The 23,947-nt window shown below is 38.8% G+C and overlaps 1 protein-coding gene across 1 annotated transcript in view; it reads left to right on the plus strand.

The window, feature by feature from the left end:
- The window catches only part of LOC139731979 (myoferlin-like), a 74,121-nt gene that overhangs the window by 48,683 nt on the left and 1,491 nt on the right, over window positions 1-23,947 (plus strand). The window contains exons 30-50 of the mRNA XM_071642851.1: window positions 447-524; window positions 1,349-1,530; window positions 2,141-2,293; window positions 3,517-3,615; window positions 6,230-6,391; window positions 6,709-6,871; window positions 8,107-8,243; window positions 8,960-8,989; window positions 9,385-9,414; window positions 11,392-11,499; window positions 12,336-12,461; window positions 13,422-13,583; window positions 14,190-14,281; window positions 15,349-15,519; window positions 15,969-16,123; window positions 16,571-16,799; window positions 17,670-17,765; window positions 19,587-19,725; window positions 20,567-20,666; window positions 21,261-21,466; window positions 22,950-23,059. Of these exons, the coding sequence (XP_071498952.1) occupies window positions 447-524; window positions 1,349-1,530; window positions 2,141-2,293; window positions 3,517-3,615; window positions 6,230-6,391; window positions 6,709-6,871; window positions 8,107-8,243; window positions 8,960-8,989; window positions 9,385-9,414; window positions 11,392-11,499; window positions 12,336-12,461; window positions 13,422-13,583; window positions 14,190-14,281; window positions 15,349-15,519; window positions 15,969-16,123; window positions 16,571-16,799; window positions 17,670-17,765; window positions 19,587-19,725; window positions 20,567-20,666; window positions 21,261-21,466; window positions 22,950-23,059 (2,728 nt within the window). The remainder of the gene's footprint in view (window positions 1-446; window positions 525-1,348; window positions 1,531-2,140; window positions 2,294-3,516; window positions 3,616-6,229; window positions 6,392-6,708; window positions 6,872-8,106; window positions 8,244-8,959; window positions 8,990-9,384; window positions 9,415-11,391; window positions 11,500-12,335; window positions 12,462-13,421; window positions 13,584-14,189; window positions 14,282-15,348; window positions 15,520-15,968; window positions 16,124-16,570; window positions 16,800-17,669; window positions 17,766-19,586; window positions 19,726-20,566; window positions 20,667-21,260; window positions 21,467-22,949; window positions 23,060-23,947) is intronic.

Raw genomic sequence — 23,947 nt, forward strand, 5'->3', positions numbered from 1 at the left:
TAAAATGGAAAAGATAACTCCGGCAAATGTAGAAGATGAAATGATGTTAAGGGAAACCAATAACGTAGTGGTTACACTGTGGCAATAAAGACAAAGGATTGAGTATCTCAGTCATGAGAGGTGATCCCGAGGTCAGTTTTTAAAATGTATAAGACATGTATCACTCCTAGAATACGACATATTATTATGCATGGTTATGACTTTACAAGCGTAATATTTGCTGTCAAGATGATTGGAAGACATGGAGGAAATGGACATCTAACGAAACGGTTTCATTCCTTATATCGTCAATCTGTCTTGTTCAGTGTCCCAGATAATTATGACGCATAATGTTCTTCCATCACTGGTAGTAAATTAAGAAATGGGATGTCAAGGTGGATTGATTTGTATTTTTTACCTACCTCAGAGCAACTAATGTGACTTATTATACATCTGTCCGTTTGTAGAGGTGCATAAATACCAACTTCGGGCGTATATGTTCCAGGCGCGGAACCTCATCGCTGCCGATTCGGACAATTTCTCAGGTAAGGCTCGTATATATTACATGGGCTGTGCAATGACGGTATGGGCCGCAGTTTATGTAAAGGGTTCAATGGGTTCATGTCATGCTGATTTAAACTGACCAAGCGATAATGTTGATGGCCGCTGAGTATTCATTACGAAGCTTCCACTATGCTTGCGGCAGTCACGTTACATTTCTTTTTTGTTATTTGACATGGGGGTATAGAGGATGGGTGTGTCTCTCAGCCGAGCGGTAGTCATTCAGTGTTCCACCTGTTGCAGCTATGTCTTACTTGGTCAAGTAATCTCAATTCTCAAATGGTCAAATGAGGGTATGAAGACTTCTTTTAATTCTCTTCTGAACTTTATCCCCTACGGAAAGTTGGTATGAGAGGAAATTACAGTTTTTGAACTCTACTTCGCGAACACAACTCGAAATTCGACTTCTAGGGGGTACACAATGAAAAATGCTATACTCATACTTTGTCTTCACACTGCCGAAGCTTTAGTGATTCTTAGATTGTCTAACTTAAAATGGTGATCTCCAGATCGCTTTCGTTGACTATTTTTAAAGCAAGGAAAATGTCAAGGTGCCACACATTATCATAAGTACATTCCGCAAAACAATGAAATGAACCTTGAAAGAATCGAATAAGTACTGTATTCAAGCATGAGATGATATTACGATCATGGCATTGATTGTGCATTTTACTATTCGTTAATAGAAATGTAGAAAATGTGTGTAGAATGGTTTGAGGATATCTATTTGGAGAAAATTGTGACTATAAAATTTCGTTTTCGCTGCTCCGCTCACCTGCCTCACCCGTGCTTTTCGTGGTTTATCCAGATCCGTTCGCCTTCGTCAGCATCCTGTTCCGGAGTCAGCGAACTCACTTCATCAAGCACTCACTCTCGCCGCAGTGGGACCAGACTCTGATCTTCGAAGAGATCGTCATTCACGGAGACCCGCGCTTCGTTGCCCGACATCCCCCCGATATCGTCGTGGAGATCTATGACCACGATGCCTACGTAGGTTTCCTGTTACATTATGACAATATTGACAAGAATATTACTCTTTCAACAATTCGTGTTTTCCGCTCTCATTTTCGACACTGACAAGTTTCTTTTCTTGCCTAAATAATTGCACTTTCGCAGCCAAACTTTCCGTAATTGTTTGTTCTAACTTTGATGGTCTTTCAAACCTGTTTAAAGGTAGAGCAAAAGCTGCTACATATATTTCGATATCCGATTAATCTTGGCATTGTACGAAGTAATCAAATAACGATAAGTCATCGCAGAGTTGCAAATAAAATTGTGTTTCCAAATCAAGCATTACATATTGTGTATTGGGATTCTGCACAGAAAATACATAATGGTAATGCGGACTTGAGACTTGAAGTCAGTATAATTGCTGTATCAAGGGCACTGAATTTGTTTGGAAATTTATAGCTTAATACAGACATACCATTGAAATTCATCATTTCTTGTTGAACCTGATCGGACGTGAGAATCCCTCTCGTATGAGCGAACAGATAAATATCGTAATTTTCACTCAAATGACGTTCTTTAAAGCAAAGAAGTGATGCAATCATTACGTAAGAAAACCTTCACACGCGCCATCCCATTATTGTACCTTCAGAAAAATGACGAGTTCCTCGGGAGGGCAAAGATCAAACCAATGGTGAAATTGCAGCCATCGGACCGTCGGGTGTGCCGCCTCGCCTGGCACGACCTCCAGCGGGGCCAGAGGGATGCTGGAGAGCTGCTGGCTTCCTTCGAGCTCTTTCTTCAGGTGAGGCAAAGGAGTTCCCTATTTGAAAATATCCGCATGCTTTCTTTAGACATTCCTCATTTCATTTTACTTTATTTCATTTCATTTCAATCCGTTTCATTCCATTTCATGTCATTCCAATTCGTTTAATTCCATTTCATTTCATACCATTTCATTTCATTCCGTTTAACTTCGTTTCGTTTCAATTCATTTCATTTCATTTCACTTCATTTCATTCCGTTTGATTCCATTCCATGTCATTCCATTCCATTCCATTTCATTCCGTTTGATTCTATTTCATTTCATTTCACTCCATTCAGGTTCATTCCATATTACTTCATTTCATTTCATTTCATTTCATTTCATTTCTTCGTCCATGATAAGAATACATAAACAATAAGCCTGGCTGGAAATGAATAATTACGATACAGTTATACATACACGAATATGTGAAATAATGAGACATGTATTAAAGAAGGGAAATTGCGCAAGTTACAAAAATTGATTAAAAATCTAAACATTTATTGAGACAAAAGGCAAATTCTCGGGACACAGACTAAGCAATCTCTTGACTGAAGAAGAAAAACACCAAACAACAAATCTCCTTCGTTCTGCGAAATAAAAAGAAATTTAAAAAAAAAATGTATCTGCGTCAGTGAATGGATTGAATGCTAACAGGAGTGCCATTTTGACAGTGACTTCGCATTTTCAACAGGAATTGTTCATTCAATTTTTTTAACACCTCTCATTAATTATTATATACAAATCTAAACTACCTAGCCATGGGCTTCGCATCTGAGCAATAAACTTCCAATATCACGTTTAACACTAAACAAGACCTTCATATTGTGATGAGTATCACCTTCATCGCAGACAAATTTTAGGGAGTAATTAACACTTCCGCAATTCCAAATTAAGTGATTACCCTCATCATCGCTAGTATCAATTGATGCTCATGCCCCTTCATTATCGTGTACCCATAATTTCATTTGAAACATATCACTCCTTAAAAGCAGAAAGAATTTTTTTCCATATGTCTCAGACTTTAAGTCTTGAAACGTTAATTTGTCGTTTGAGTTTGCTTCGTTTCAAGTTTACAAAGAGAAAAATTTAGACGAAAAATCAAAAACTCTCATTGAAATTTCTCGCGCTCTTTCCTTTCTCGTCTGTCTCTTTTCCTCCTTTGCATGTATCCTCTCTGCGCTGTACAGCAATTTATACCCCAAGTTTTCCTCAATTTGCAGAAGAGTCACTCCGACCTGCCCTTCATGCCGCCCATGAAGCAGAACCGGTACGTGGTTCCCAGCGGAATCCGACCCGTCATGCAACACACTGCAGTGGAGGTGAGTTATACGCATGCGCGTAAATCATGAATACACGGACGTTGGGTCAAACCAGACTTAACATAATCCTTTGGTTTGCTTTGTTTGTTTTCTATTCTTTTTTTTTTCTTCTTTTCATTTGTTTATGGTTGGAAATGGCTGTATTTTATTTACCTTGTAGTGTTGTTTTGTATGATTTTATTTGAGATGGTTGAGTTTTATTTGGTCTTGTCAAAGGCCTATTCCTTTTTATTTGTTTAATTCTGCTGATATCATGGGGCGACATGGTTTGCTTCTTGGTTTTGCTTTGCTTTAATGTTCTGTCGCTTGTCGCATTATTTTGAATATGGCATGGTCGTGGATATATGATTTTGTTTCGTTGTGGGGATTTTTATCTTGTTTGTTGTGAAAGCGCTTCTTCCTTTTCTTTAAGCAGCACAAGAACGAGAAACGTAAAATGAAATCGGAGATTAGCAGAAACGGAGGTAGATTACTTTATTTCATTGTCAGATGAAATTGTAAACGCGAATGCATTTCTACCTAGATCACTGTAACACCGCATATGTTCTTGATTAATCGTAAGAAAGTGTTCAGAGATGTAGTTTTCAAAATTCATTATCCAGAAAAGTTATTCGTCCCGATGACGCCTGAAATATCATTACATCACAGAAGGGAATTGTGAGGGCACTTTGGTTTATTGGCGGATGGACTAATAAATGGACTAGAATCATTCCCAGTCAACGTACATCCATAAACAAGATTCTTAAACCCACTTTGTCCCTTTCGATCCAGGCGTGAAATGTATAGGGGCCTACCTTTAAAGCTGTGCTGTGGGATGCCAATGCGCAGAAAACTTCTGCGCACGCTGAAAAGCCCTCTCACAGATGCACTGTGGAATTCCTCGGTCCATTGTCGCTTGCATTTGTCTCGCGCGCGTCGCAGTTCCCATACGATTCAATGTAGTTATTTGTCTGCTTTTACGCTGTTACTCCCTTTTTCTTGGCTATAGTTCAGCTTTAGAAGAGCTGAAAGTTTCGAAATGTTACTGATTTGCGGTTACTGGAGTCATGGTTCACTACTGCAATGCTTCAATGTGCTGGTCACATGATCGAAAGCGAAGAAATCTTCAACAAAAAATACCCCTGGATAAAGACAGAACGTGACCTGAGTGCATAATATATGCAGCCAAAACCGGGGCATTTAAGTTGTCCCCTGAGCTATCTCACAATGCATCTAAAACGCTGCTCTGCGCACGGCACCTTGGTATTGGTGATACCGAGAATTCAAATCAATTGTACAACTTCAGTACTATTAAAAAAAGAATACGGACGTGTAAGTTAGAATGCGGGGAAAAAATATGCACGTACATAGTCTATGATAATGTATTTGAAGTAATTCATCGTGTTATTGGAATATATTGTATGGCCCACGCAAAAGATAAGATTGGAAGATGACAATTTTTGCCACTCAATTATTAATTGAAAATTAAAAAATAGATATATTAGTGAGAGCACACAAATGCACCCCCCCCCCAAAAAAAAAGACCCCCCCAAAAAAAAAAAAAAAAACACGGAAAACAACAACTACAATAACAACAAAACATCGGGAAGGGGCAGTTAGAGAAGGAAAGACTGGTGAAAAGGAAGCAGGGGTCCGCAGCACATGGATATTGATTGCTAGACACTATCCACTGGCATGGACACAGTTTTGACTACAGACATTTATACAAATAAGTTGACTATATGACAGGGCACTCTGTATAGGAACAGCGCTATAACAAACAGAGAGGGCACCTTTCAGAAAGAGATCACCCCACAAAAACAACGACAACAACAAACGAACAAACAAACAAAGAAGAAGAAAAATATTGTGGTCTAAGGTGTGTTTACACCATGTTCCCGGCGACCATAACAGCCCCATTTATTGATTTATCTATTTTCTTTATTCATTGCAAATCTTTGTACAGAGTGGCCTGATCAGCATAAAATGAATAAACATTTATTTCAAAACGATACAAAGTTTGCCCGAAACGCAGTGCGCCGTGGGTAGATAAGCCATTTTCCTTCCCTATTCGTATTCTAGTCTTGTTCGTTCCAGTCCTCTCTCCGGTAAACATACAGCTATCAGACGCTGTTCTCACGGCGTCTGGTTAGGCTATGACTACCATTATTTTCCGTAGCGTCCCAATACGGACCGCCTCCAAGTTGTGTTACGGTCTATTACGTGCCGCCATGTTTCCTTGCGTTCACCCCGTTATATCGCAGCATACAAAATTCCTCATTTGCACCGACTGCAGTGGTAAATTTTTCTGACAGTTTAAAAATCTGACACGCCATCCACGGCATCTACGGCAATCACGGCCTGCCACATTAGACAGTCCCGCCTCACCGCGTCGTTTCACGTCCATCCCGGGTTTTTTTTTCCCCCACGGTGGCCAGAAAGGGGGCTGCTGTGGCTGCCGGGAACATGGTGTAAACGCAGCTTAACATTTTCTAGATGAATTATTATTTGGTATCTATACATGGAACAATTCATGCTGATTTTTATTTAAAAAAAATTAGAACACAGCGCTTACAACCGGCGTATCAAAAACAGAGAGGAAATGATTGGATCTGTGTGCTTTGTCTTCGAACAGATTCTGTGTTGGGGAGTTCGCAATCTGTCTAAGTTCATGCAGATGAATGTGACGTCACCCAGTGTTGAGTTTGAGATTGGCGGGAAGGTTCTGGAATCGCAAGTAATCAAGAACGTGAAGACCAACCCAAACTTCGATCAGCCGATCCTCATCCTGCGAGTGGTAAGAAATAGAAAATCCTTTCATGAAGGGGGAGGGGGTATTGCTTTTGTCAAGTCTACCGTTGCCAATTCGAGGTTCAAATGTACTATCTGACTTGCTCAAATTCACTGCAGTTCAGATAAGGACGAATAATGATAATAATAATGCATGGTTTAACATTTTCGAAATTACAATTCGATGCAGTTCGGATAAGGGAGAATGATAATAATGATAATGCATGGTTTAACATTTCGAAAGAACATTACAGCTGGGTAGTCACGATGTTAAATGTCAAATATGGAGGCTAAAACACATTTCTTTTTTTTATGGTCATGAAGGATTTGCCACGAGAAGAACTCTACACGCCCCCGATAAACATCAAGGTGCGCGATCACCGAGCGTTCGGCCGCAAACCAATCGTGGGCATCACTGCAATCAGCGGGCTTGCAAAGTACCGGCGCATCCGATCTCTGCGACTATCTACAACGGATGACAGAGCTGGTAAGCTGTGTAGTTTTTCCTTCCAGTGGGAATGTTTGATAACATTTCCAGTTTGAAAAAAAATTCTACGCTGTGTGATCCTACCTATCCAGTTTATGCAGTATTGTTTAAAAGAAGAAGCTATGAAGAAATAATGTAGGTGCAAATGAATGTTAAATGCCTCAGGAAAGTGAAATCTGTTCCTGGATGATTTCATTAATCATTCTGAACGGTAAATAGACAGCACTGTACAATGTGCACATATTTACAATTAAAAAAGAAATCTTTTAAAGTTCGATCGAAATATCAGAGGAAGGATGATGGGTTTCATTCTTAAAGAACTCACAGGGTTAAACCATAGGTTCACCCATGCCATCTAACCACAATAAAATTTACCTACCTTTGTATTGCTATTATAGCTCGATGTACTTGGAATGCAACATTAAGTTTGTTGATAGATGTTCATTTGCATGCGTGTAGCCTGTAAAAGAAAATATACCTTAAATCATGAGGAAAAAGTACAGGATATGATTTCAGCCAAAACGGGAATTCAAAGCAGAGTAAAGCAAGATTTTTGGTTTATACTATTACCTTAGGACTACCGCTAACAAATGCACACCAAACTTCATTTTACCCACAAACCCATTAGTTAACATGTTCTACCTTGTCCCGTCCACTTTGCCCCAACCATGTATAATTTTCCCAACAGGCATAACTGTGACGTCGGCCAATATTTGCTAACCCTGATATCACGATTTATGGAAGCTTAAATTACTTTGTATTACTTTATATGGAAATGAAATCATTTTAAACCGAATGAATTGAATTAAAATCCATGCATCGTTGTTACCATGGTTTCGAGATACTATTTCAGATAAGCATTATAATTTGGCATAAAATATTTTGTCATCAATTGTTGGTTTTGAGGTATGCAAAACAAATATTTTCCCTAAAAGACACACATATAATTATTTATTTACACAGCTCTGATCTCAAAAGATGGAGCATTCTGGAGGGATCTTGGTGCATGAGCTTTAGATTCAAGACTGAATATATAGGTTTAGTGGGGTGTTTCACTTTGCCCTGTGTTCCTCTTTGCCCCGGGTTCCCCTACTTAACATAGGCCTGCCAGTAACCAAACAGGGTATTGTCTGGACTTTTATAAGTGCATGTTTCGTCATCTTGAAAAGCAGAGAAGCTTTGAATACTCAGTGATATTCTCCGATTAAACTCGAAACCTATTTCTGTATTACAAGACGACGTACCAGGGCTCACACTTACCCGCCCGGACAAGAAAGAGTACGAAGTGATCGACATGCCGGATGGGGAGTCTTCCACGGACAAAAGTCGAAAAGTCACACTGTCTGCCGAAGACAACCAGAGGAAGAAAAAGGTATCGATACTGATTTAGGTCCACATCGCGAGCTCGAAATCCCATAAGTTATACAGCCCGTGAGTCATACAGCCTACGAGTTATACAGCCCACGAGTTATACAGCTCACGAGTTATACAGCTCACGAGTATGCATTTTCAACATTTTCTTTAGTTTTTGCGGTTACCAAAAAGTGAAATTGATGACCAGTACAAGAAGGGATTGTCGAGCCCATAGAGATATATCATGTAGATACCATACCATTTGATACAATGTGTGCTTATCATGCATGGATGTACAAGTGTATATATGTATCAGGCAAATTACTTTTTCTCCATTTTCTGTTAAGATATATATTATGATTCTTATGTCGTTGAATCTTTCACTTTTTTCTCTCTCTCTGTAGACAATTGAGTATTGGTACCTACATTTGCCACCAACATTACGAGAACACTCTTGTGCTGTTGTCTTTATATTAATTAAGATTATTGCCTCTCAACATAAACGATGATATTATTTCAGACGATTATTAAGAGCGCTATCTATTGACACGATCAAAACAGAGGTCATTTCTTATACGAGAATCGGGTTTTACGTGTGTAAGATATTCTAAACGACTGAATCCATGTGCCCAGAAGGCTGTGAGTTTAGGCGAACGATTTTTTTTTTCTGGTGTCGTTTTCTGTTGCTTCATATATACATGATATTATATTCTTTCTATATTTTTTTCTGAACAGATCAGCATGGGCGGATTAAGACGAATGCAGGTATTTGAAAAGCTTTATCCCTTAACTCATAAATGTTGATTGTAATTTTCTGAGACGTGTAAAAAACAATGGAATTACGATGTGATGTAATACTATATACATGAAATCCTGATCATAACATTGGTTCATCATAATGATGTAGGGGTATGGGTTACTTTGGCATAAAGATTACGATATCAAACATGTTAATTTTTAGGAGGTAATTATATTCACACCAGACACGCGTAGATAAAAATCGTACTCATTGAATACAAAATCTTTTTGTTGCAGACGACACGTGAATTCACAGTGACATGGTATGGGTTTTGATGACGGATACACCCATGTAAATGTAACCTTTCTCTCTTTATTCCTTTTCTCTCTTTTCTTCCTTTTCTCCTTGTTTATCCTAACAGTGGTGGCAGAGAACAAGATCGGTTGACCCGGTATGTCACAACTCATCTTGATTATTGCGCACTCCAATCTTTACACATTTAAGGATAATTATGCTTGCCAACGTTCGTCATGCACTTCTTAAAGCATTGTTTAGTACACTAGAACCTTTACACTTTGGTATGGTTGTCGTGCGTGGTATCGACATTGTGATAAAATCCATACGTGCAAACTGAAACGCTAAATCATGAAACGGTTTCCTTTCTTATCTTACACACTTCATCAACATCAGCGTAGTCATTATGTTTGGGAATAAAACATTTAAGGGTTTCTGATGGGAACCTGATCCAAATACCAAACAAGTCAACTTTAAACAAAACAAGTTTAACCGCAGAACACGGTTTTTCGACTCCTTCTCCTCTCTTATCCCATTCTTTTCAATTATTGATCTATCTCTTTTTACCCATGACTCAGCTCTTTTATATCACAATGGTTCTTCTTTCTTAAGGCATTTTCATCTGGTTTTGACATTATTCTCTCTTGGTCTGCCTACTTTAACAAATCCAAAGTTGAACGGCAATTCTTGTTCTCCAAGATCTCCATTTTTAGCTGGGGAGATACATGATTGTTGCTTAATTCATCTTCGCTTTCATGAAAGGATCGTGTCACACATGAACATCATCCTCAGATCTACAAGGCATCTTAAGTTTTTACCATCTAAACTCGTTCCATAATCATTACTGATAGTCATGATATGGTAGTTTTGACAAGTAGTTTAGAATATCGCAAATATTTCTGTTCACGTTATCATGATGTAATTCGTTTTACTGTAAGTAATATGAAGCTACAAGTGTTGTTATTGACGTTTTTGTTTGTCTGCCACCGTGCACATTCAACTTTTTTCTTGCATGTGTGAATTAAAACCAAATATCGAATTGAAATGAATGGAATCTAGCAGTTATGGCAGTCTTGAGTGATCATCCACCAGCATCACATCTCTTGCTCACATCTCTTCTCCATGCATTTGCTCATCCACCGTCCACGATTGCACATCCACAGTGACACCAACTTCCTATGTTAAGGTCCTCTCTTCGACCTCTTTTGGAGACTCTCTCTTTCTAGAACACTGCTGAAACTGCATGCGTATCAGCCTTCATCCTTTGGTTTTCTCTTTGTCACAGTGTCCGCGTTTAGTTTCCTCTTTGCTAACTTTTCTAGATCGACCATCTGTCAACTTTGTCATGCACAAAACTGATCATCAGCACACTGTGGTAGCTTCCAAAATACCCTCTTGTATATATCACTACATCGTCTAGACTTTTTACCGCTTCTACAATATTGCATGTAATTTGTCAACAGACGCAGGTGCCAGCAATCCGTACACCCGATGTCACTGATATACCGATTTCTAGCTCTGATTCCTTAAAAACTTGCACTCTCTTGAATCCGTGTATAGTCTATATAGCTTATTCATATTTACAGAATGATATTTGGAATTGTGTACCGTAAGTCTGTAAATTGCATGCGTTTTATCAATGTTGCTAGTTGGGGGCAACATGTGTTGGCTCACATGGGTACGGGAAATAGTAAATGTCTTTACTTATGTGTACCCTGACTTGAATTTGGCACCTTCTTTGCCTCTATCATTATTTTTGTTTTACATGTCCAGTACATGTATAGTGTATCCTTTTGTAATGTTTACTCTACTTTTTGTGTTATGTTTGTAATGTTATGATATGTACATGTATATCATGTTCTTCATCTGGTCGAATAAATAATAATCATAATCATATTGAATCCAAGCAAAGTATTATGTATTTGAAAGATTACCATTATTTTCTTTCTACTTTGCTTTCCAATCATGGTTCATAAACCTGTCTATCGCTTCATTAATAATTGGACGGTCACTATGTCTTAATAATCGTAATGAAGACTTCTCGTATATTGCGTCCGCAATTGATAAGAATCTGTTTGTCAAACTATCGACGACAACCTTGTCGATTATCAAACTTCTTTTATCGAACTTTTAGGAGGCCGTGGCAGAGGAGGAGATCGACTGGTGGTCGAAATATTACGCATCCATCGGTGATACCGACAAGTGTGTGTCGTACTTGGAGCGCGGCTACGATACCCTGGAGGTAGGCAGAGGCGTTGAATTTTCTCACTCTCCCTCCCAGTTTTTCCTCCTTTATAAATATATGCATTTGTATATCTATATATTGATATATTTATATATATATGCATTTATATTTCTATATATTTATATATTTACATATTTATATATTTATATATTTGTATATTTGTAATATATATCCTTTCTCACCCTCAATCTATCAATATATCCCTCTCTAAAATATATGTGTACACTTCGACAATCATACACACGAAACAGAGTTTTGAATTTCCTACACTTTACTCCTTTTCGCACGGAAGGAAAATATTAAATACTAGTAATCGTATGCCAAAGGAACGCGTGATATATGTTTTCATATTGTTCGGGAGTATTCCGTTCTGTTTTGTTATGTTCTGTTATTTTCTGTTGTATGATTATCAAATATCAAATAGTAAGATGCCCGTTCGAAAGGTTTCAGCTGCCACTTTGTTTTGCACATTTGAGAGAATTTGTTTATTTAGTTTACATTCATGTTTATACAATTTGCCTATAAATTGATCTTTGCAGAGCAATTCCCAGGACACTGCATACATTTCTGTTTGTGCCTCACCTTTATGACAAGGAAGTCAATCTTTCTCACAACAACTGGGCGTACAATTCAAAATTCATTTCCATGAACAATAACATCTTTCAAGAATGTCACACCATGATGATCCGACCGGTATAGTAGAGGTAGTGATCGATGAACTCTTCTATATCTTGATATTTTAGATTCTGATGACGAAATTTACTAGAGGCTGATGATCACCACACTATTATTCTGTACTTGCGATCATTCGTTGGGTTATTCTTCTATTCCAGCTCATTCCTTACGAACTAGAGAAGGTTCCAGAATTCAACGGCTTCTCCGATTTTTGCGACACGTTCTCCCTGACTCGAGGCAAGGTGAAAGGGGACCAAGAACCGAGCAACGTGGGCGAGTTCAAGGTACAAAATGATCACATGCGGGCAGAGAATCAAAGTCGCAGTTGAACACTGTCTTGGTTAATTTCAAAATCGGTTAGATTTTTTTTTAAACTGAAACATAATCCAAAGAATGAAGAAACATTTTGCATAAAATGTTTGAAAAACAATAAGGTCACCATCAAGATAGTTATTACCAAAATAATATAATGCTAATTAATTCAAGGATGTCAAATCTGGTCATGCACTCACAGATCTTACCATAATCCCTCTTCTCTGCTGTACATATCTCTGCCCGTAGGCGATCGCTGATGCAATAATCCTCTTCTAGTCTCTCCTGTCGTAGCTCTAGTGCAGCACCATAATCCATGTTTATTGTTGAAATTCCTGAAAAACCTTGCCACTATCCACATTGATCATCCGCATTGATCATCCTCATCATCCATTGCTATGGGGGCGCTGTGGCATAGTAGATAAGACTCTCGACTCCCAATCTGAGGACCCGAGTTCGAATCCCGCCCAGTGCTGACGTCCTTGGACAAGATGTTTTACCCACGAGGTCCCTCTCGGCCCAGGTGTATAAATGGGTACCTGGCAACGCCAGGGTAATAATAATGGCAGGGCCCTCTGGTAGAGCAGTGGCAACACTGAAGAGGCTACCCTGGATAAATAAGACATTATTAGTATTATTATTATTATTATTATTATTTTTATTATTATTATTATTATTAATCATTATTATTATTATTTCTATTATCATCATTATTATATATTACTATCATCATTATTATCATCTTCATGTCAAAGCCGTCAAGTTGATATGAACTGATGCCATAGTTACAAGAGACTTACTAGCAGTTGATTGGCTGCTGCGTAGCAGTTGCCATGGGAACTGCAATCACTGTGTGTCGCATGTTTTATGTATCTGAGACCCATGCAGGTGACCTGAAGATTCTCTTCGTCTATAATCCCCTGTCCTTTTAGGGCTCGTTCAAAATCTACCCACTGCCTCCGGAGATGAAGGAACCCCTGGAACCAATGTTCTTCAAACAGGGCGAGCTACCGCACGTCGGGCTCGTGGAATGCATCGTGCGTGTCTACGTGGTGCGCGCGCATCAGCTGTGCCCCATGGACAGAAATGGTCTGGTAAGACGACAATAGCTGCTACATTAATGCTCGATCTAAGTGATAAAACTCATGCCGCCTCACTAGCATTTACAAACACAAGAACAACAACAACAGTATCAAACTTCAAGTAGACTCGTCACACGAACAAGAAGGGACTCAACAAGAACACAACAGATTCAAGAACACTAACTACAGTACAAAGATTCGAAACGCTAAATTCACTGTCAAATCAAGCTCTGTGTTCTTGTTGAGAATGACTTGTATGACACCAACAACTGTCTGCATGTAAGAAAAACGAAATTTCATTTGATATTCCATGCATTATTAATATGACTCCTTTGGTAGTCTCACAAATTCATCTTTATTCTAAACATATGAGATCTACAATGTAACTTATGATATGCACTTGATATACTTATAGAGAAAGAAAAGGAGAGAGAGAGAGAAAAAAACAAAAAAGAGGAAGAGAGAGAAAAGACCAACAAATAGCTGCTATATTCTCTTATTTTCAATCAACGGATTCATATGCTGTATTCCTAGTAGTTAACGCCCGTTATGTAACAGTTCTGCTGCAAATTTGCATTCAGTAATTCCTTTTTGTCACTCACAAATTTTGCTCGACAGTCTGATCCTTACGTCATCGTTTCCCTTGGCAACAAGAAGCAGGACGACAATGAGAATTACGTGCCCAACACCCTCGATCCTTTCTTCGGCAGGTAACGCTTACGAGATTGTGTCCAATCTTGATACATATTGTTTCAACACACATCATTCTCGTTCATTTCAAAAATTAATTTCATTTCATTTTATCTATATGAAATGTGTATATCATCAAACTTCCATCATCGTCACCATCACCTTCATCGTCACCATCGATACCATCTTCGTCAAAGATATTATTTTCACTGACAGTGATTTGCTGGTTATCGTTGTGTAAAGATTTTCTCCGCTCTCTTTAAAATGAGGCCGACCACGATTTTAAATTTTCACTGAGCCTGCTTTGTCATCTCGATACATTTCCGCTAAGTAAAAGAAATATTGGGTTAGTTTTAGATTCTGCCAAAGGGCAAAGCAGTAATGAAAGTTTAAGTCTAATCTGATGTATATTCCTTATCAATCGACAAGTATAATCTCAGAAGTTTTCACTAGCGTGGTGCGGAAGGTAAATGCGATTTTGGTGAAGTGAATATAAATAAGGCAATTTTTATGCAGCTCAAATGTGTTCCCTTCCCCTTCCCAAGTTCATAAACCAATAAGTATATCTATAAATCTTTGACAGAGGTTGCATGACAATTTGTTTGCGTTAGTTGATACATAAGTTTTTTTTCGATCATTTCAAGAGGACGATACAAAAGTTACAGACTGCTATTATGCAACAGGTAGAAATTCCCTTTTACACTATACATGGTTGTGCTTCCTGCATGTCGCAGGGCGGGAGAACCCCTTCCCTAGTACAGACATACGCAAATAAAACAATCCAGTTTTGGTTGTTGTTGTTGCTGTTCTTTTTTACATAGCCCTGGTGTCTTTAGGTTTCGCTTTGTCCTGATAAGGGTAAACCAATATACATCAAGTATGGTCCAAATCTGAAACTACTAGTAACTACTGAAAGCATACTACTATGGACTGATACCATGACCACTTCCAAATTATGTCATATTGACTACTCGTGGCAATTATTATGGCACATTGCTATAGTGGTCATCATCACGAGGCCATAAAATCGCCATCTGCATTTTTCCATTTTTTTAATAACAAGCTCATTTGTTTCATTTTGGTCTAGATTGTTTGAGATCAAGACGGTTCTGCCGATACACAAGGACCTCGTGATCACAGTAATGGATCGGGACCTACTGAGCCGTGACGATATGATCGGTCAAACTGTCATCGATCTCGAGAATCGATTTCTGACGCAGTACCGCGCAACTTGTGGTCTCCCCCAAACATACAACATGTGAGCACACCTCGTCATTCTTATTATGATATCGAATTATGTTGAACGTTTTTGCTTGCTTGTTTTGTTATGATCTAGTGTACAAAGAGTATAGTCTCTTCAATGTAGACTCTCGTCTCCAAGAAGGTCATTCCATTATCTATTATACCATGTCATAATTTGGTACCCATTTATATTGTTGAATTGAATTGAATTGAATGGAATGGAATGGAATGGAATGGAATTGAATTGAATTGAATTGAATTGAATTGAATTAAATTAAATTGCACTGAATTGAATTGAGTTGAGCTGAGTTGGGTTGAATTGAATTGAATTGGGTTGAGTTGAACTGACTTGAACTGAATTGAATTGAACTGAATTGAGTCGATGAATTGAATTGAATATGTATATGGTCACTGGTCACTATGTAGTCTTACGGCTTCGCTGCAACTTACTGTGTGAAATTACAGCTCAGGCCCGAACATCTGGCGCGACACGGGCACTCCCCGCCAGCTCCTGGCCGAGCACTGCAAGCGACACTCGATGGCTCCCCCGATCTTTGAGGACGCAGATCCACCTTCAAGCGTCATCGTTGGAGGCGAGACTTTCAATTTGATTGACCTCGGTAAGTCTATGTCAGTCTGTTGCGCATGTTCAGAAACCATTCGCAAGACGTGATTTAACGTTTGAAGCAAAACAATGATATGACTAGTAGCTACTGTTTGCAATTATGACTAATGATGATAGTTATTAGTTGTACTCACATTTATTATGATAATTGTAAAGGTAACGTTATGATAATACTAGAAAACATACGTAAAGTGAAATATGGATCAAGGAGAACTGGTTTAGGCCTTACAATGTATAGATTCTTAACATGTTGCCTACGTTGTTGTTGCACTGTATAGTTACCATCTCGAATGCTGTCAGAAAATACTCTTGTACTTGATCAAGTAAATAGTGACTGAAACGTCGGCGTATAATATTGAAATCTATCCCGAACTTCCAAAAAAGCAAAGCGACTAACCACTCTATCTCGATTACCTTCGACCTCACGAAAATCCACTCGTAGAGGCCAACAAGATTCAAAACGAGCATTGGGGCCCGACGGACCAGAGACTGGCCCTCTACGCTCTGCGGGCCCAAAAATTGGTCCGGGAGCACGTGGAGACTCGGAAGCTGTACAACCCTGTCATGCCAGACCTGGTCCAGGGCCACCTCGAGATGTGGGTAGACATCTTTCCCAGCGGTATGAGCCAGCCGGGACCGCCTTTTGACATCACTGTTCGAAAGGCCAAGAAGTAAGCTTAATTCGTGTACAGGAACGCCCTGCACCAATGATTGTTCTTGCTTTTGAAACTTCAACAGTAGCTGCTTGAAGGTTGAAAATCTGTCATAGAATAGTGCCAGACTGTGTATACATGTACATCTAATATGATATATCAGACTGTCAATACGCAGTTACAAATGCAACTGTCTAGAAACATAACTTTAAGGTATAGTAAGGAAAGAGTACCTTGTCTGTGGAAGGGCATTACTTCTGCCGTTAAAGGATTCAATCATTGATCATATTCACAGCAACTCTCGTTATAACATCTGATATATAACATTCGGCTTCATTTTTTGATGATTTGCTATGGAGAATGTTGGACTTTTCACAACACCAAAGAAATGTGATCCTGATACTAACTATACCTTAAAATGAAGAAAGGTCAACTGTTTTCAGTAGCGACTGCAGAATATGAGAAATAAAAAAGATAAGTGATAAGAAATAAATACAAAAGCATCGATGTAACTCGTAAAACGGCCAAGGAATTGCAACTGATTGACAAATTGCCCTACATCGACGTCGATGTAGAACAATTTGTCAATCAGTTGCATAATAAAGCCTCTCGACGGAAGAATTTCATGAATTTGTCCCAAGGAATTATAGCAAATAAGCGAATGGAATATCATGTGGTTCTTTTACAATGAGCATATCCTGAAAATTGCATCAACTGGTCTTTTTTGATATTGTTAAGCGACAAACAAACAAAGAAAGAAACGGGCAAACTTCGGGAATAAAAAAAAAACACAACAGAACCTCCTCGGCAGAAGTAAATATAAGTTTGGATTCAAGTGAATCCATAGAATGGTGATCATATCATAGGTTTATGTAATACTCTTATTAGATTTCAGCTTCGCTGCGTCATCTGGAACACAGTAGACGTGATCTTGGACGAGACTTCAATCACTGGTGAGAGGATGAGCGACATCTACGTCAAAGGGTGAGCAAAGTGTGTCCGTTTTATTTTAAGGGGATGGCCTAAGGGTGAGCAAAGTGTGTCCGTTTTATTCTAAAGGGATGGTCAAACGGTGAAAAAAGTGTGTCTGTTTTATCTTAAAGGGAAGGTCAAAGGGTGAGCAAAAGGTAGCAAAGTGTGTCCGTTTTATTTTAAAGGGATGGTCAAATGGTGAGAAAATGTGTCCGTTTTATTTTAAAGGGATGGTCAAAGGGTGAAAAAAGTGTCCGTTTTATTTTATAGTGATGGTCAAAAGGGTAAGCAAAGTGTGTCCATTTTATTTTAAAGGGATGGTCAAAGGGTGAGCAAAATGTGTCCGTTTTATTTTATTTAGGGATGGTCAAATGGTGAGCAAAGTGTGTCCCTTTTGTTTTAAAGGGATGGTCAAATGGTGAGCAAAATGTGTCCGTTTTATTTTAAAGGGATGGTCAAATGGTGAACAAAGTGTGTCCACTTTGTTTTAAAGGGATGGTCAAAGGGTGAGCAAAGTGTGTCCATTTTATTTTAAAGGGATGGTCAAAGGGTGAGCAAAGTGTGTCCGTTTTATTTTAAAAGGATGGTCAAATGGTGAGCAAAATGTGTCCATTTTATTTTAAAGGGATGGTAAAATGGTGAGCAAAACGTGTCCGTTTTATTTGAAAGGGAAGGTCAAAGGGTGAACAAAATGTGTCCGTTTTATTCTAAAGGGATGGTCAAAGGGTGAAAAAAGTGTGTCCGTTTTATTTTATATTGATGGTCAAAAGGGTGAGCAAAGTGTGTCCATTTTATTTTAAAGGGATGGTCAAATGGTGAGCAAAATGTGTCCGTTTTATTTCAAAGGGATGGTCAAATGGTGAGCAAAGTGTGTCCGTTTTATTTTAAAGGGATGGTCAAATGGTGCGCAAAGTGTGTCCGTTTTAGTTTAAAGGAAGGTCAAAGGGTGAGCAAAGTGTGTCCCTTTTATTTTAAACGGATGGTCAAAATGGTGAGCAAAATGTGTCCGTTTTATTTTAAAGGGATGGTCATATGGTGAGCAAAATGTGTCCGTTTTATTTTATAGTGATGGTCAAAAGGGTGAGCAAAGTGTGTCCATTTTATTTTAAAGGGATGGTCAAAGGGTCAGCAAAATGTGTCCGTTTTATTTTATCATTATAGTGATGTTCAAAGGGTGAGCAACGTGTGTGTCCGTTTTATTTCAGTGTTACCTTTCTCCAATTTGAGGTCTCTCTCGCCCCCGTGTAAATGAATTCTTAGTACATCGACACGAAGTCTAAGAACTAATTTTTAGAATCTGGCAAATGCGAAAAATATGAAACATTCAAACCTTTTCATGTTTTGATTTGAACCGACTTGTTTTACTTTCATTCCAACGTTTCCAAAGGAGGAGGAGTTGCTCAAGTTTCATAAGGATCTTTCAAGATTTATAATTTTTTCACTAAATATTTTTTTTTTCGTTGGTGAATCAATACGTCAAAAGAAATGCAATCCGTCTGCAATTTAATGAAATCATAGCTAACTATTATAACTGAGGCATTGATTTCATAGCAACATCTGATTGGGAATCCATCTGCTGATTAGCCCCCCCCCCCCCCCCCCCCCCACACACACACACAAACACACACACACCCTCGAAAATTTGTGTGGGTTATGTCTGATATAACTCTGGATAGAGCGCGAAAATATCCATGGTGTGCGCATGCTTGAAACTTTAGTGTATAAGCTATAGGTGTTTAAATCAGTCTCAGACCGGTGTAACAAAATAAGCACACGAACAGAAACAGAAACCAGTTGTTCGTATTTCTTCGCATGTATATTATGCATGGACAGCTGGCTGGCTGGTCAAGACGAGAAGCAGGAGACGGATGTCCACTACCGGTCACTCAACGGAGAGGGCAACTTCAACTGGAGATTCGTCTTTGACATGGATTACATTCCGCCCGAGCGCGTGCTCGTGGTCAAGAGAAAGGTGAGTGCAAATGCTACGCGCATATATCCGCGGACGCCTCCGTGTCGATAAAGGTGGTGGTTGGCGGACGGGATGGTGCGGGGGGGGGGGGGGGGGGGGGGTGGCATGTTTAGTGTGTTGAACGGAGCGGGGAATATATTTATTCATTTACTTTTTTTTAGGGGGAGGGGGGTAATTTGAATATTATGAAAGGAAAACGAAAGATGATGGCACTCGACCGTGCGCTGTCGAAGGAGTCGTACTTCAGATGGAGGAGAAATCCTTTGAGGAAATAAACGGAATATCTAACTGTCAACATTGTGTCTTACGTAGAAACATACTAACGAGCAAATATTAAGCACGAGGATACAGGTATTATCTAGGAATAGTAGCACTTGGTTAGGTGTTGGTGCCAGGAGATTTATTTCCAGAACGGAGAGAGGGATTTCATTGAACAGAATGTAGAAGACATAATGAATGCGCCATCGCGCCAGCAGATAATACATGTAGAAACAAGTGTGCAGCAAAATTGAACCCATGGAGTAGGCTTCATTTGGAAATAGATATGCGAGCCCATAAGTGACATATCTGATACAAAATCACCTAGAAAGGGCGATAAGCGTTATGGGATATACAGATAGCACCAGTACTAATGGCAGTGATAGGAATGAGGAACAGCCGAAACAAGTTGAATTGTCTTCATCATTACCACTATCCATGTCTTTGTTTGCGACAACGTAGTTGTAAAAGTGATGATAAAATTATTTGCCATCACGCGTAAGGAATAGAATTACAGTTCGGTCTGAACATAATAGACTCGGTCTGATTTTCATTCCTCAATATATTTTTGTTTCCACTTTAGGAACATTTCTGGAGTGTTAGCGCCACGGAAATACGAGTTCCTCCCACATTCGTAATTCAAATTTGGGACAACGACAAATTCTCCGCTGACGACTTCCTTGGTTTGTTGTTTTCACTTGTTTTTTTTTTTTTATATATTCAATCGCACTGTATGTTCACCACAATTTTGATGATACACTGTACAGTTACTTGACTCGAGCGGAGCCGAGAAAAAAAAAATAATAAAGCCGGCAAATAACTTGAATGACGCTCACCGAAGGAGTTGAGTGAATGATAAAAAGGGACAGATTTCATCGATAGTAAATTCGTGACATTTGACAATTGTTTGATGGGGTAATTCGGCAAAGAGGAGTAAATCAATGAATGTGTTTACTCGTTGTGCTCATGTTTATCCCATAGTTTGTTTTTATTGTTATGTTTGTGGGGGAAAAAAGTCGCGCCAAAATGATCAAATCTTACGTCACATTTAAGAGATCAGGATGATGAGAGAGAAAGAGTCTGTCTTTCTGTCTGTCTGTCCATCCGTCCCTCCGTCTGTCTGTGTGTCTGTCTGTCTATCTATCTACCCTGATATTCTCTTTCTCGGATAAACATTTTTTGGAAAAGGTTCTCATTAACATATACTGTACATGGGAAAGAATATGAAAATGAATTCTGGTCCTCCAACCAACTCCATTCCCTCTCCCACTCTACAGGTGCCGTGGAACTGGACCTGAACCGAATGGTGGTCCCTGCGAAGAAGTCCTACCAGTGCTCGCTGAACCAGCTACCCGGTGGGGACGGGTCGAAGAAAGGTAGCTCACGGCAGGTCAGCTACATGTCTCTCTTCGATCAGAAGCGGGTCCGAGGCTGGTGGCCATGCTACTGCACGGAAGGGGATGAAGACCTACGTACCCTGGCGGTCAGTTGATCCAATCTTTATTAGCGCAAGCTATCTTACTATAGTATTTGATTGTCGTGCGTATGTAGGTCCTATTACATCCAATAAACACACTCCAAAAAGAAAGAGGAATTAACTCCCTACAGAACTTTTCGAAAATGACAAAAATTGGATAAGCAACAAGGAAGATATGACATTTTGAAATTTCACATTTTTCAGGAAACATTTCTTGACCGGTCCTTATGCATATTCAAGTGAGTGAGTGAGTTGATGATGTCATGTCTTCGCAATTTTTCATGCATTATTTTATATGAAATTTGGGGAAATCGTTATTTCATCTTACAGCTAAAAAGCATATTCCCTACCAAAATATATCAAAGATAACATTTGTTCGTTTTGATTTTAGAACGTTTTAAGGCAAGTTTTATATTCATAGAGCTGATAGCTGAAATATTAGATTTTTTTGTCACTTCTGTATTTGAAATGAATAAGAAATTGTGATAGCATGACATCAGCAACTTGCTGAAATGAATGTTCATAACGACTGCTCAAGGAGTGTTTTCCTAAAATATTTGACATTTCAGAATGTTGTAACTTTCTCATTTCTCATCCGATTTTGATTAATTTGCACTGTTCTGCAGGGATATTTTCTCTCTTTCTTGTAAAATCAATGAAAAAATTTTAGTGGATTTTCCCAACATTAATGGTCCTGGGTTTAAATCCTGCCAGGTGCGTTCATAATTAGTCGAATTGTTTCTCTCACATTGTATATAGACCCAGGTTTCTAACCCTAGAAAGATAAAACTACGATTCAAAGAAGACGTTTCTTTTGAGGTTATTGCGATTCGGGAATTGCACAGCGTCGCTGCTTTGTGCCGTTTGACCCGGAAAGCAAACAAGTCAACTATACAAACACATTCCAAAACGACGTATATCATGCTTCTCATTGCCGTTTCGAATTGGCGTTTTGTGTAGGAAATCACGGATGAAAACACGGTCCCGATTATCTATCACCGGAAATAATGTATGGAAAGTGCTGAGTAAATAATATTATGAGGTAATGACAAGCCCCCTTTGATACTGTACACTTGTTTGAAGAGCAAGCAGTCCATAGAATTGGCTCCCTTGAGATAATAAAACTCCATGATCCTATCAAAGCTGCCATTACTTTGCCTTTTTGATACATTTGAGTGTCATGTCAACAGCCATAATAATCATACTCTTTCAAACTAAATAGATTCTAAATCATAAGTGCAAACCTGCCAGGTGAAACATCAAATAAGGACTATAATCAGGCAAACTCCCCGCCGTCATTTGGATTTTTCAGTTGTGTGTTTGTTTGATTGTCTATTTTCCATTTCACATCAAAAATACACCAAAAAAAAAAAACCTTAGATCATACATAGATAATTAATCAAAGTTTACAAATTAAATGGATGGATTGCCCATGCTTTGAAAGTCGATGTTTATACATGAGTCCTATATGATGTATCTCTCACTGCAGGGAAAGGTCGAAATGGAGCTTGAAATTCTAGACGAGGGTGAGATCGAAGAGCGGCCCACAGCTCCGGGAAGGGACGAACCCAACCAGCATCCCCATCTAGACCCGCCAAAGTTAGTATCTTACTGATCTTATTTTGTTTTCCCATGCATAAGTTCTTTGTAGTTAAGTTTCCACGATGTGTAAGCAAAGTCATCCAGCAAGTGTTATCCTGTATGTCGCAAGAATATTTTTTCCCTATACAAACCAGGGATAACATTCAAGAAGAGTTCGTGCCACGCTTCAAATTCAAATACATTGTACTCCAAGGCAATTATTTCAATAAGATGTGCAGTGTGCATGGCCTGCAACTCCCTTTAAGTCAGTTGCAATATCTGTATATAATCATAGCTTACAATATCTTGGTATATAGCGTGTTTTACATGATCAAACGGCATCAGATAAAGATAATGTGGCATGGTTTATTATCGTTTCTCCAACTGAATATCAACAATATTGACTGGAACATGTTTTGTGTGTTATTGCGCAGGGCGTTCCTAACATGTATAATACAGAAGGCACGGACCATGATTTTGTCCACTTAGATATCATCGCTATTTGACTGAAAACTTTAGATATGAAATAAAAGGGGTGTTGATATGCAATATATCATAATGTGGAGAATGTTTCTCCTCCATCTTTAATGAATAGCCACAGCAGCTACATTGAATGAGAACTCGTGTTTTAAATGATCTAATACACAAAAAGCGTCCTATTTCCATAAACTTATACATGGCAACGGAGAGGTCAAGTTGTAACTTATCACGTGACATTCCCAGATAAAACTTTACTGGTGTGGCGATCCAAAACCGTGGGTCTCCACGTAAATCCTTTTTGCGTCATTTTGCGTCATTTCAGTCCAGCCACGTTTGCATCTGTCACTTCAAGAGTAGGCATGAATTAATCTCACAGATTTGATATATAAAATTGAATTTCCCTTCAAAAGCATTTTTCATGATTTG

This window comes from Diadema antillarum, unplaced genomic scaffold, assembly GCF_040938485.1.
Source record: "Diadema antillarum isolate AM-2024a unplaced genomic scaffold, OU_Dant_1.0 seq00000392_RagTag, whole genome shotgun sequence".
Taxonomy (NCBI): Eukaryota; Metazoa; Echinodermata; class Echinoidea; order Diadematoida; family Diadematidae; genus Diadema; species Diadema antillarum.